At 37.6% G+C, this 14978-nt stretch overlaps 1 protein-coding gene across 1 annotated transcript in view; it reads left to right on the top strand.

Annotated features, from left to right (window-relative positions):
* Positions 1 to 6796, top strand: part of PKP2 (plakophilin 2) — a 106844-nt gene extending 100048 nt beyond the window's left edge. Inside the window, exon 13 of the mRNA XM_020906721.2 lies at positions 6624 to 6796. Within this exon, the coding sequence (XP_020762380.2) occupies positions 6624 to 6659 (36 nt within the window). The 3' untranslated portion in view covers positions 6660 to 6796. The remainder of the gene's footprint in view (positions 1 to 6623) is intronic.
* The last annotated feature ends 8182 nt before the right edge of the window (positions 6797 to 14978 follow it).

Genomic DNA, 14978 nt, shown 5'->3' with positions numbered 1-14978 from the left:
TGTTGCCATCTTCTCTGCTTATAAGACTTCATTTACACCCTAAGTGCTTTCAACTTGAGAGAACGCTGAACTGTATCTTTGCTAAGTACACTGAATTCATCAGAGGCATTAACAAGAATATGTTTTTATCCAAAGATGCACACCTGGAAGAACAAAGCTTTGTTTCTCATCTGAACAAACAAATCCAGTGAAAATGACTTATTTTTGCTTTTTAGGTTGTAAAACCTAACATTACCCTTCTATCTTAAAGTGAATGTTACTTTGTAGCCAGAGCCGTTGCAGTTAATATGATGTAAGTTTAGGGCGGAGTTTAGATGGATGACTTACATCTGTTATCTCACTGTGCCCACACCAGTACAAGGAAGCAATAAACCCAGAAGCTTATTTGTCAAACATGAGCTGATTTTGAATTTATTATTAAAAAATCATAATGCTTTAGTCTTAAAGATTATATATTTCACATTTCTGTCACATATACTGCTTTATGTGATTTTACAAAGGTAAATTGGATCAACAAATGAATATATGAGTTCTCAAACGACTATAAAGCACTGTACCCAGTATTGTAAAGGACACATTATTCACTCTCATATCCTGAGTTCTCACTAACTATAAAGCACTATACCCAGTATTGTAAAGGACACATTATTCACTCTTATATTCCTGGAAAAAATTGCCAATACCTATAAAAGTTAAAATTACATATCCCCTGATCAGCAGTTGAATTTCTAGGAGTTCATACTACAGATGCATTTTTGCATATGTAAGATGATTCATGCAGCAGAATTTGTGCTGGCTAAAGATTAATGCTATTGATCATCATTAAGTATTGGTTAAACAAATCAAACAACAGACAAGACATGGAAGCAACCCAATTGTCCATCAATAGATGAATAGACAAAGAAAATGTGGTGTATATATATAGGATATTATTCAGCCATGTTTAAAAAAGGGGGAAATATAGATCAATGGAACAGAATAGAAAGCCCAGAGATAAATCCATGAACTTATGGACACCTTATCTTCGACAAAGGAGACAAGGATATACAATGGAAAAAAGACAACCTCTTTAACAAGTGGTGCTGGGAAAACTGGTCAACCACTTGTAAAAGAATGAAACTAGAACACTTTCTAACACCATACACAAAAATAAACTCAAAATGGATTAAAGATCTAAATGTAAGACCAGAAACTATAAAACTCTTAGAGGAGAACATAGGCAAAAGACTCTCCGACATAAATCACAGCAGGATCCTCTATGACCCACATCCCAGAATATAGGAAATAAAAGCAAAAATAAACAAATGGGACCTAATGAAACTTAAAAGCTTTTGCACAACAAAGGAAACTATAAGCAAGGTGAAAAGACAGCCCTCAAATTGGGAGAAAATAATAGCAAACGAAGCAACAGACAAAGGATTAATCTCAAAAATATACAAGCAACTCCTGCAGCTCAACTCCAGAAAAATAAATGACCCAATCAAACAATGGGCCAAAGAACTAAACAGACATTTCTCCAAGGAAGACATACAGATGGCAAAAAAACACATGAAAAGATGCTCAACATCACTCATTATCAGAGAAATGCAAATCAAAACCACAATGAGGTACCATTATATGTCAGTCAGGATGGCTGCTATCCAAAAGTCTACAAGCAATAAATGCTGAAGAGGGTGTGGAGAAAAGGGAACCCTCTTACACTGCTGGTGGGAATGCAAATTAGTACTTTACAATATTGTAGTGGGTTTTGTCATACATTGACATGAATCAGCCATGGATTTACATGTATTCCCCATCCCGATCCCCCCTCCCACCTCCCGCTCTGCCCGATCCCTCTGGGTCTTCCCAGTGCACCAGGCCTGAGCACTTGTCTCATGCATCCAACCTGGGCTGGTGATCTGTTTCACTATAGATAATATACATGTTTCGATTCTGTTCTTTCGAAACATCCCACCCTCGCCTTCTCCCACAGAGTCCACAAATCTGTTCTGTACATCTGTGTCTCTTTTTCTGTTTTGCATATAGGGTTATCATTACCATCTTTCTAAATTCCATATATATGTGCTAGTATGCTGTAATGTTCTTTATCTTTCTGGCTTACTTCACTCTGTATAATGGGCTCCAGTTTCATCCATCTCATGAGAACTGATTGAAATGAATTCTTTTTAATGGCTGAGTAATATTCCATGGTGTAAATGTACCACAGCTTCCTTATCCATTCATCTGCTGATGGCCATCTAGGTTGCTTCCATGTCCTAGCTATTATAAACAGTGCTGTGATGAACTTTGGGGTGCACGTGTCTCTTTCAGATCTGGTTTCCTCAGTGTGTATGCCCAGAAGTGGGATTGCTGGGTCATATGGCAGTTCTATTTCCAGTTTTTTAAGAAATCTCCACACTGTTCTCCATAGTGGCTGTACTAATTTGCATTCCCACCAACAGTGTAAGAGGGTTCCCTTTTCTCCACACCCTCTCCAGCATTTATTGCTTGTAGACTTTTGGATAGCAGCCATCCTGACTGCCGTGTAATGATACCTCATTGTGGTTTTGATTTGCATTTCTCTCATAATGAGTGATGTTGAGCATCTTTTCATGTGTTTTTTTGCCATCTGTATGTCTTCCTTGGAGAAATGTCTGTTTAGTTCTTTGGCCCATTTTTTGATTGGGTCATTTATTTTTCTGGAGTTGAGCTGGAGGAGTTGCTTGTATATTTTTGAGATTAATCCTTTGTCTGTTGCTTCGTTTACTATTATTTTCTCCCAATCTGAGGGTTGTCTTTTCACCTTGCTTATAGTTTCCTTTGTTGTGCAAAAGCTTTTACGTTTCATTAGGTCCCATTTGTTTATTTTTGCTTTTGTTTCTAAAATTCTGGGATGTGGGTCATAGAGGATCCTGCTGTGATTTATGTCAGAGAGTCTTTTGCCTATGTTCTCCTCTAGGAGTTTTATAGTTTCTGGTCTTACATTTAGATCTTTAACCCATTTTGAGTTTATTTTTGTGTATGGTGTTAGAAAGTGTTCTAGTTTCATTCTTTTACAGGTGGTTGACCAGTTTTCCCAGCACCACTTGTTAAAGAGGTTGTCTTTTTTCCATTGTATATCCTTCCCTCCTTTGTCGAAGATAAGGTGACCATAGGTTCGTGGATTTATCTCTGGGCTTTCTATTCTGTTCCATTGATCTATATTTCTGTCTTTGTGCCAGTACCATACTGTCTTGATGACTGGCTTTGTAGTATAGTCTGAAGTCAGTTAGGTTATTTATTTGACTTTTTTCTTGTTTCTTGAGGTAGGCCTGTAATGCTATGACTCTTCCCCTTAGCACTGCTTTTACAGTGTCCCATAGGTTTTGGGTTGTTGTGTTTTCATTTTCATTCATTTCTATGCATATTTTTATTTCTTTTTTGATTTCTTCTATGATTTGTTGTTATTCAGAAGCGTGTTGTTTAGCCTCCAAAACTATAAAACACTGATGAAAGAAATCAAAGAGGACACAAACAGATGGAGAAATATACCATGTTCATGGATTGGAAGAATCAATATTGTCAAAATGGCTATACTACCCAAAGCAATCTATAGATTCAATGCAATCCCTATCAAACTACCAACGGTATTTTTCACAGAACTAGAACAAATAATTTCACAATTTGTATGGAAATACAAAAAACCTCGAATAGCCAAAGTAACCTTGAGAAAGAAGAATGGAACTGGAGGAATCAACCTGCCTGACTTCAGACTATACTACAAAGCCACACTCATCAAGACAGTATGGTACTGGCACAAAGACAGAAATATAGATCAATGGAACAGAATAGAAAGCCCAGAGATAAATCCACGAACCTATGGTCACCTTATCTTCGACAAAGGAGGGAAGGATATACAATGGAAAAAAGACAACCTCTTTAACAAGTGGTGCTGGGAAAACTGGTCAACCACCTGTAAAAGAATGAAACTAGAACACTTTCTAACACCATACACAAAAATAAACTCAAAATGGGTTAAAGATCTAAATGTAAGACCAGAAACTATAAAACTCCTAGAGGAGAACATAGGCAAAACACTCTCCGACATAAATCACAGCAGGATCCTCTATGACCCACATCCCAGAATTTTAGAAACAAAAGCAAAAATAAACAAATGGGACCTAATGAAACGTAAAAGCTTTTGCACAACAAAGGAAACTATAAGCAAGGTGAAAAGACAACCCTCAGATTGGGAGAAAATAATAGTAAACGAAGCAACAGACAAAGGATTAATCTCAAAAATATACAAGCAACTCCTCCAGCTCAACTCCAGAAAAATAAATGACCCAATCAAAAAATGGGCCAAAGAACTAAACAGACATTTCTCCAAGGAAGACATACAGATGGCTAACAATCACATGAAAAGATGCTCAACATCACTCATTATCAGAGAAATGCAAATCAAAACCACAATGAGGTACCATTATATGTCAGTCAGGATGGCTGCTATCCAAAAGTCTACAAGCAATAAACGCTGGAGAGGGTGTGGAGAAAAGGGAACCCTCTTACACTGTTGGTGGGAATGCAAACTAGTACAGCCACTATGGAAAACAGTGTGGAGATTTCTTAAAAAGCTGGAAATAGAACTGCCATATGACCCAGCAATCCCACTTCTGGGCATACACACCGAGGAAACCAGATCTGCACCCCAATATTCATCACAGCACTGTTTATAATAGCCAGGACATGGAAGCAACCTAGATGCCCATCAGCAGACGAATGGATGAGGAAGCTGTGGTACATATACACAATGGAATATTACTCAGCCATTTAAAAGAATTCATTTGAATCAGTTCTAATGAGATGGATGAAACTGGAGCCCATTATACAGAGCAAAGTAAGCCAGAAAGATAAAGACCATTACAGTATACTAACACATATATATGGAATTTAGAAAGATGGTAATGATAACCCTATATGCAAAACAGAAAAAGAGACTCAGATGTATAGAACAGACTTGTGGTCTCTGGGAGAAGGCGAGGGTGGGATGTTTCAAGAGAACAGCATCGAAACATGTATATTATCTAGGGTGAAACAGATCACCAGCCCAGGTTGGATGCATGAGACAAGTGCATGAGACAAGTGCTCCCCAGAGGGATCGGGTGGAGAGGGAGGTGGGAGGGGGGACCGGGATGGGGAATACATGTAAATCCATGGCTAATTCACTTCAATGTATGACAAAAACCACTGCAATGATGTAAAGTAATTAGCCTCCAACTAATAATAAATGGAAAAAAAAATAATAAATGGTAAAAAAAACATTGTAAAGTAATTAGCCTCCAATTAATAAAAATAAATGAAAAAAAATAAAAATAAAAATAAATTTAAAAAGGGACTTCCTAATGGTCCAGTGGTTAAGACTCTGAGCTTCCACTTCAAGGGGCAGAGGTTTAACCCCTGGTTGGTAAACTAAGATCCCACATGCTATGTAGCATGGTCAAATAAATTAATAAAATTATGCCAGAAAAATGAATGAAATCTTGACATTTGTGGCAACAGCAATATGGGTGAACCTAGAGGGCGTTACACTAAGTAAAATAAGTCAAAGAAAGAGGAATTCCATATCATCTCACTTATATGTTGAATTTAAAAAAAAAAACCAAGCTCATAGATACAGACAGCAGGTTTGTAGTTGCTAGAGGCAGAGTTGAGGGTGGGCAAAATGGATGAAGTGGGTTAAAAAGTACAAACTTCCAGTTATAAAATAAATGTCAGGACTTCCCTGGCTGTCCAGTGGTTAAGACTCCATGCTTCCACTGAAGGGGCCACTGGTCAGGGAACTAAGATCTGGCATGACACACAGCACAGCCAAATAAAAAATAATAATAATAAATGAGTCATGAGAATGTAATGTTCCTCATGTGGCTACAGTTAGTAATACTGTAACGGATGTGTGAAACTTTGTAACTGTGGTGTGTGCTTAGTCACTCAGTCATGTCCAACTCTTTGTGACTCCATTGGCTGTAGCCCGCGAGGCTCCTCTGTCCATGGGGATTCTCCAGGCAAGAATACTAGAGTGGGTTGCCATGCCCTCCTCCAGGGTTCTTCCCAACTCAGGGATTAAACCCAGGTCTCCCACAGTGCAGGATTCTTTACAGGGAAGCCCTGTAACTATGGTGATGGATGCTAACTTATTGTGGTAATCATTTCAGAAATTATACAAATATCAAAACATCATGTTGTACACCTGAAACTAATATAAAGTTATATATCAATTATATTTCAACTAAAAAAGAAAACAAATGAATTAAGTTACAGTTTTTCCTTAGACTATAAAAAAAGAATAAGGGTGTTGCTCTTTCTGTACTGACTAGCAACTTTGCCAAGATACAATGTTAAATGAAAAAATTATCAGTGTTATATATGGTATATTTGAAAAGATATGAAAGAAACTGATCACAATGGTTGTCTTTTGGAAGAAAACTGGGCCTATCTAAATGCCTCAAATTTGACTATTAGGTTTTGACATTTATCCTGAGATATGATGGCCACGTGGCTGAGATCACAGGCCTCATTATGCAGTGAAGAGTCACCCTTCTAGTTTGTAGAGCTCCTCGTATGTGTCTCTTCCCTTGGGTGGATTCTTGGCTTTTCTTGTAGCACAGATCCCAAACACCAGTCTTCACTTCCACCCAAAGTGAAAAAACTGAAGAAATTGAGACTGACTCCTGCCTCCAAGTCAAAGGAAACATCTGCTTTTCTGAACTTGCCTAAGGAAGGATAATAATAGCAAGAAGAGGAAGGATTGGAAGATGTTGCTGAATTGGATGAGAATAAACATGAAGATGAAGATGATGGTGAGTGGAAGGAAGGAGAGGAAGATGATGGAGAAGACAAATGGTATACTAATGGATTCCAGTAGTAGTAGTCACTCAGTTATGTCCAACTCCTTGTGACCCCACAGATTGCAGCCTGCCAGGCTCCTCTGTCCATGGAGTTCTCCAGGCAAGAATACTAGAGTGGATTGTCATTCCCTTCTCCAGGGGATCTTCCTGACCTACAGGTTGAACCCAGGTCTCCTGCACTGCAAGCAGATTCTTTCAATGTCTGAGCTGCTGGGAAGCCCTTCCTTTTTTAATTTTCTTCAGTCCGTGGAAGCAAGTTGCAACCTTTTTTTTTTCTCCTCTTGTGCTGAGTTGGTCTGTTTTTGAGGTCTCTTTTCTCCTTATACTATGGTTCACAACTTATTTGGGGGGGGGGCAGATACCTTGAGCAGAACTCAGTTGAAGGAAACTTTTTACCCTCTTTCTGTTCCAAATTCATTTTAATTCCTTCCAGTCTCATAAAAACTTCATGTGATCAACACCACCATGTTCTGTGAGAAAACAGAAAAACCTTCTGTTCCCTCAGTTCTGTTGGAAGCTGGAGGGTGCTAGCTCCTACGTAGTAGTGTACAGAGTTCTAGCTTTTTTACTCCTCTCTCTGAATATTGGACTCAGAGATTACACTGTGTATCTATGTGAATATGGACAGTTAGCATTTACCAACATGTATCTGTCTATTTTTCTCTTGTTTAAAACAAAAAAGCTTTTTAAAATGGGGTTATAGAGGTCAGCAAAGTATGGTTTTGAAATGATTAGGTGAGTTAAGTGGACATTGTAATTACATGGCTTCTCCTCTGGCATGTTTAATTATAATGTTTAATGGACATCCTTACAGTATAACACCTTTTAAATAAAATTTTATCTTAATGAAAAAATTTTTTAAATAGCTACCTTTCTAGGGAAAAGTAATAAATATCTTCTATTCATGTCTCTTATATATATTTTTTTTATATGTGGGAAATGCCAAGTTATTTTCCAATATTCCAGCCAATTAGCAATTATCCAAGACTTTGAGTGGCTTCCAGGTCCTTTCCATCTTGGGCTGAGTCCAGCTGATATCTAAAAGAAATCATTCTTTCTTGCTTGCATGTATATCTTGTCAATTTTTCCAGGAACAATATTTTGTAAAATCAATGTTAAGTGTGGGAATTCCCTGGCTGTCCAGTGGTTAAGACTCTGTGCTTTTACTGCTGAGGGTCCAGTTTCAATCCCTGGTTGAGGAACAAAGATCCTGTAAGCCATGTAGCATAGCCAAAAATAAAAATAAAAAATCAATGTAATTGCATGTCTTTAAATATTAAAATGTGATGCAAAATAGATTCCCTGAGAGAAAACAAGACTGAGAATAAAAAGAGTGAGCAAAAGAACAAAAGTCAAAGAAAAAAAAAGAGAGAGAAATCAAGGATTAAGTTAGTTAAGGCTTGAAGTAAGAAGGGTTACATGTATGCAGTGAGAAACTAAAAAGCCATTTTTTTTTTTTACTCTTAAGAAATTTAGTGTCATTGAGGGTGATTTGGGATCCAGCAGCTGCAGAGAAAATATCAAAATGACAAGAATCTCATAACATTTTATTCCCAAAGGAAGAGCCATCTTCAATATCTGAGAGGCCATAAAAGAAATTAGGTAGAAAATCAGACATTATATTCTAATAGTTCCTCTCAAATTACATGATTCATTCAATCTAGAATATATATGGAGGCATTTCTAATCCTACCAAGATGGAATAACTGTTAGCAGACTTGTCTTCCACTGTAAACAACTGGAAAATTAAACAAAAATATGTGAAACACCTGGTTTTAGACCTGAGACAATAGACATTCCACAACTTTGATCACTGAGAGAAAGAATAAAATGAAGTGATCCCTATGATCACCTCATCTTTCGGCCTGGAGGCATTTTCCAACCCATAGCATAGGGAGGAAGGATCCAACCAGAGAAGAGCAGTTGCCAACAAGTAAAGGGAGAAAATTATCCAGGAAGGTTTGAAAATGTCATCATCAGTCAAGCAGTGAGGAAACAGAAATGTATAAAATTTTGTGAATCATTTTGCTATTATTTAACAAATTATAGCATAAACAAATACATATATACATAGATGTATTGCAATAACAATATCATTTTTGTTCATGTGAATTCTAATATGCTTTCTGGAATGTGAGGTAAAAGTATAGATTATACCCTCAGGTCATGTGGTTTTCATGCATGCAAATGTCAATCATTATGTATGTTGTGAAAAATTGTTCTAAAAGATTATTTTAATGAATACAGAATATATCATCTTATGATATATAGTAACAGTGATGTCTAAGAACAGGGCTTTGATTAGGTCATGAGGACCTATCATCTGCTTTGAGAATCCAAACAAAGAGTGTGAAAGTCAGACACACAGTAGTAATAGCAACAAGGATAACAACAGGAATAACATAACTGTCATTTATCAAGTTTCATTATGTACACAGCACTTACACAAGGTGGCATTTAATCTCCATGACAGTCCTGTGAGGTATATTATCATCACTATTCATATTTTACAGTAAGGAAACTGAGACTCCTAAAGGTTAAATGACTTTCCTATGGTAATTGAAGAAAATTTGATGCCAAACCTGACTCCAGAGATTATATTCTTATCCATTACACAGACTGTCTATCAACTCTAGCTATAGGATGGCTGCCTAGGGAGCATGAAACTAGAACCATGAGAGTGAAATAAATCAAATAAGAATTGAGTTGTCAGTCAAGATTCAGTGTAGGAAACAAATAACTCCAGAAAATTTATGGGCAAGGGATTCAATAAGGAATCATTACTGTTGGAAGGAACAAAGGAGTAGGAGTGAAGGGGCTGCCACTGGAATATCTGTGGTCTAGTAATAAGGAGGATCAGAAAGCTAGAACCAGAAAACCACAGCTGCTTCTACTACTTCCATAATTGCCTCACAACACCATTGAAGCTGGACACTAGACACTAGAACACAGTCTGGCTCCTTATAGTCACCCTTTCAAACTCTTGACACATTTCCATGACTTGCTTGCCAGGATAAACAGCATCAGAAAGACAGCTTCAAAGACTATGCAATAGGGAAAGAATAATCTCTTTAAAAAATGGTATTGGGAAAACCAGACAGCCACATGCAAGAGCTAAACTGGAGGGGGTGAAGTCAAAATGGTGGAGTAGTAAGATGTGAAGCTCATGTCTCCTCACAGCTAGGGCACCTACTTGACACTGGTGGGGGATAGATATGGACACCTAAGAGGATGAGAGGAATGCCCAAGCTACTATGTATGATGTGGGGGTGGGGGTGAGCAGAGAGGGGGAAGAGATGGAGGCAGGAAGGGACAGGTACCCTTGAGGAGGAACTGGGAGAGAGAAGGGGGGTCCCACTACTGGAGGGGTCCACTCACCATGAGGAGAGCAACAGGGACAGGAAGGGACCCTCAAGGGGTTGGGGGATGGGAGGGTAATGTGGCCAACATTTCTCCTGTCCACTTGAGCCCCAGAGCCTACTGGGTCCCAAGCCTGGTCCTCCACCCTCTCATGCTCCCTCCAATGCCCCCTTCAGTGCCCTCTTCAGGTCCTGGGAGCATGGGAGGGAGGAGGAGGAGAGGAAGAGTAGAGGTAATTGGGGTGACAGGGAGGGACCCTTAGGGATAGGAGGATCAAAGGGGAACACAGCCAGGTCTCCCCAATTCACTTGGGCCCCAGCAAGCCTGCAGCAGTCCTGGTCCTGATTCTCCACACTTGGAGATGCGAGGCTCCACCCTGCCCTCCACCCCTAGGGCCCTTTCTAGACCCCTGGGTCCTGAACCCAGGCCCCGCCCCCACCAAACATCAGCCCCACCTAATCCATACCCACACATAAGCTCCAGCCCCATAACTGCCAAGGCCTTTTCCAGAGTTTTTTGGGTTTTTATTTTTTGCCATTGTGGTTCTGTTTTATCTTGTTGATGTTTATCTTGTTTATCTTGTTGATGTTATCTTGTTTCATTTCTATTTTTATTTTTTCTAATATATCTTTTATTTTTCTAATTTTATTTTATTTTTTATTCTTTGTTATTATTATCCGTTTTTTTTTTTTTCTTTGTGGTGTCATGCAGTTTGCAGGATCTTGATTCAAAAGTCAAGGGTCAGGCCTGAGCTCCTGTGGTGGGAGCATCATCCTGAAACCGTTAGACTAACAGAGAACCCCAGACCCCCAAAAATGTTTACCAGAGTGAGGTCTCCCAGAGATCCTCATCTCTGCACCAAGATCTGGCTCTACCCAACTGTCTGCAAAGTCCAGTGCTGAAAGCCTCAGGCCATACAACCAGTAAGACAGGAACATGTTCCCACCCATCAAAAGAATGAAACAACTACAACAAAAATATGTTACAGATGAAGAAGGAAGGTAAAAATGTACAAGACTAAATAAATGAAAAGGAAATACACAATCTACCTGAAAATGAATTCAGGATAATTATAGTAAAGATAATCCAAAATCTCAGATATAGAATGGAGGAACAGATCAAAAAAATACACGAAATGTTTAACAAAGACCTAGAAGAACTAGAGAACAGATGAACAATACAAAAATTGAAATAAAAAAGAAAAATACACTAGAAGGAATCAATAACAATAGCTGAGGCAAAAGAATGAATAAGTGAGCTGGAAGATAGAATGATAGAAATAACTGCCAAGGAGCAGAATAAGGGGGAAAAAATTGAAAAGAATTGAGGACAGTCTCAGAGACTCTGGGACAACATTAAATGCACCAATATTTGAATTATAGGGGTCCCAGAAGAAAAAGAGAAAGAGAAAGGGTGTAATAAAATATTTAAGAGATTATAGTTGAAAACTTCTCTAACATGGGAAAGGAATATCCACACAAGTTCTGGAAGGACAGAGAGTTCCATGCAAGATAAACCCTAGGAGAAACACATGCATATTAATCAAACAAGCAAAACTTAAATTCAAAGAAAAAATATTAAGAGCATCAAGGCAAAGCAATAAATAGCATAGAAGGGAATCCCCATCAATTGATTTTTCAGCAGAAACTCTGCAGGCCAGAAGGCAGTGGCAGGATATATTTATTTATTTATTTTAATTTGAATTTTTAAAATTTTTAATTGTAGGATAATTGCTTTACAATATTGTGCTAGTTTCTGCAGAATATATTTAAAGTGATGAAACGGGGAAAAACTGCAATCATGATTATTCTATAAAGGATCTCTTCCAGATGTGACAGAGAAATCAAAAGTTTTACAGAATAAGTGAGCTGGAAACTAAGAGAATTCAGCACCACCAAAACAGCATAACAACAAAGCTAGGGACACTTACAGACTGAAAGTGAGGATAGAGAAAAAGAAACTACAACAGTCTCCTGAAATCTCACCTCAGGAAACAAGGAAAATCTCAAACTGTCTAGCCTTAAACCCAAAGCAACTAAAGAAACAAGACTAAAGACAAACGAAAATCAGTAGAAAGAAAGAAGTCATAAAGATCTGAAGAGAAAGAAATAAAGAAGACAATAGCAAAGATCAATAAAATTAAAAGTTGGTTCTTTGAGAAGATAAAATTGATAAATCTCCATTTTGATAGCCAGACTTATCAAGAAAAAAAGGGAGAACTCAAAACAATAAAATTGATTTGGAGAAATTACAACTGACGCTGCAGGAATACAAAGGATCATAAAAGACTACTACAAACAACTATGAGTATTACCCTGATGGCTCAGATGGTAAAGAAGCTGCCTGCAATGCAGGAGACCCAGGTTCAATCCCTGGGTCAGGAAGATCCCCTGGAGAAGGAAATGGCACCCACTCCAGTATTCTTGCCTGGAAAATTCCATGGATAGAGGAGCCTGGTGGGCTACAGTCCATGGGGTTGCAAAGAGTTGGACACGACTGAACGACTGTCACTTTCACTTTCACAAGAAACTATATGCTAATAAAATGGACAACTTGGAGGGAATGAAAAAATTCTTGGAAACGTACAACTTTCCAAGACTGAATCAGGAAGAATTAGACAGAATAAACAGGCCAATCACAAGTAATGAAGTTGAAACTGTAATTAAAAATCTTTCAACAAGCAAAAGTCCAGGACTACACAGATTCACAGGCAAATTCTATCAAATATCTAGAAAAGAGCTAACATCCATCCTTCTCAAACTCTTACAAAAAAATTGCAGAGGGAAAAACACTCCCGAACTCATTCTACAAGGCTACCTGATATGAAAACCAGACAAAGATCACACACACACAAAAGACAACTAAAGGCCAATATCACTCATGAACACATATGCAACAATTCTCAACAAAGTACAAACAAACAGAATCCAACAACACATTAAAAGGATCATATACCATGATCAAGTGGGATTTATCTCAGGGATGCAAGGATTCTTCAGTACATGAAAATCAACCAATGTGGTACACCATATTAACAAGTTGAATAAAAACCATGTGATCATCTCAATAATTGCTGAAAAAGCTTTTGACAAAATTCAACACCTATTTATGATTAAAAACTCACCAGAAATTGGGCACAGAGGGAACCTATCTCAATATAATAAAGGACAAATATAACAAACTCACAACATCATTATCAATAGTGAAAAACTATAAGCATTTCCTCTAAGGTCAGGAATAAGACAAGGGCATACACTCCTGCCAGCATTATTCAACATATTTTTGGAAGTCCTAGCATGGCAATCAGGGAAGAAAAAGAAGCAAAAAGAATGCAAATTGGAAAAGAAGTAAAACTGTCTGTGTACATTTATGCATTCATTTATCAATGCATTTGGTAAAGTTGCAGGATACAAAATTAATGCACAGAAGCCTCTTGCATTCCTATACACTAACAATGAAAAATCAGAAAACTAAATTAAGAAAACAACCCCATATACCATCACAACTAAAAGAATGAAATATATAGGAATAAACCTACCTAAAAAGACAAAAGACCTGTACTCAGAAAATTACAAAACACTGATGAAAGAAATCAAAGAGGACACAAATAGATGGAGAAATATGCCGTGTTCATGGACTGGAAGAATCAATATTGTGAAAATGACTACACTACCCAAAGCAACCTATAGATTCAATGCAATCCCTATCAAGCTACCAACAGTATTCTTCACAGAACTAGAACAAATAATTTCACAATTTGTATGGAAATACAAAAAACCTCGAATAGCCAAAGCAATCTTGAGAAAGAAGAATGGAACTGGAGGAATCAACCTGCCTGACTTCAGGCTCTACTACAAAGCCACAGTCATCAAGACAGTATGGTACTGGCACAAAGACAGAAATATAGATCAATGAAACAGAATAGAAAGCCCAGAGATAAATCCATGTACTACGGACACCTTATCTTTGACAAAGGAGCCAAGAATATACAATGGAAAAAAGACAACCTCTTTAACAAGTGGTGCTGGGAAAACTGGTCAACCACTTATAAAAGAATGAAACTAGAACACCATAAACAAAAATTAACTCAAAATGGATTAAAGATCTAAATGTAAGACCAGAAACTATAAAACTCCTAGAGGAGAACACAGGCAAAACACTCTCTGACATAAATCGCAGGATCCTCTATGACCCACCTCCCAGAATATTGGAAATAAAAGCAAAAATAAACAAATGGGACCTAATGAAATTTAAAAGCTTTTGCACAACAAAGGAAACTATAAGCAAGGTGAACCTGGTATCTTTTAAACTGAGGCAGAAAGATAATGATAGACAGTCAGTGAGTCAATGCACTTTAAAATATCACTGTAATTGACAGAATGAATTTATAGATACGAAACCTTACTCAAGAGGCTGTCTTTCCCAAATAAACATTTTTTAAAGAAATGTTGCTCTCAAAATAAACAAATGGGACCTAATGAAACTTAAAAGCTTTTGCACAACAAAGGAAACTATAAGCAAGGTGAAAAGACAGCCTTCAGAATGGGAGAAAATAATAGCAAATGAAGAAACAGACAAAGGATTAAACTCAAAAATATACAAGCAACTCCTCCAGCTCAACTCCAGAAAAATAAATGACCCAATCAAAAAATGGGCCAAAGAACTAAACAGACATTTCTCCAAAGAAGACATACAGATAGCTAACACACACATGAAAAGATGCTCAACATCACTCATTATCAGAGAAATGCAAAT

Source organism: Odocoileus virginianus, chromosome 23 (genome assembly GCF_023699985.2).
Source record: "Odocoileus virginianus isolate 20LAN1187 ecotype Illinois chromosome 23, Ovbor_1.2, whole genome shotgun sequence".
Taxonomy (NCBI): Eukaryota; Metazoa; Chordata; class Mammalia; order Artiodactyla; family Cervidae; genus Odocoileus; species Odocoileus virginianus.
This window is presented reverse-complemented; position numbering and strand designations above follow the sequence as displayed.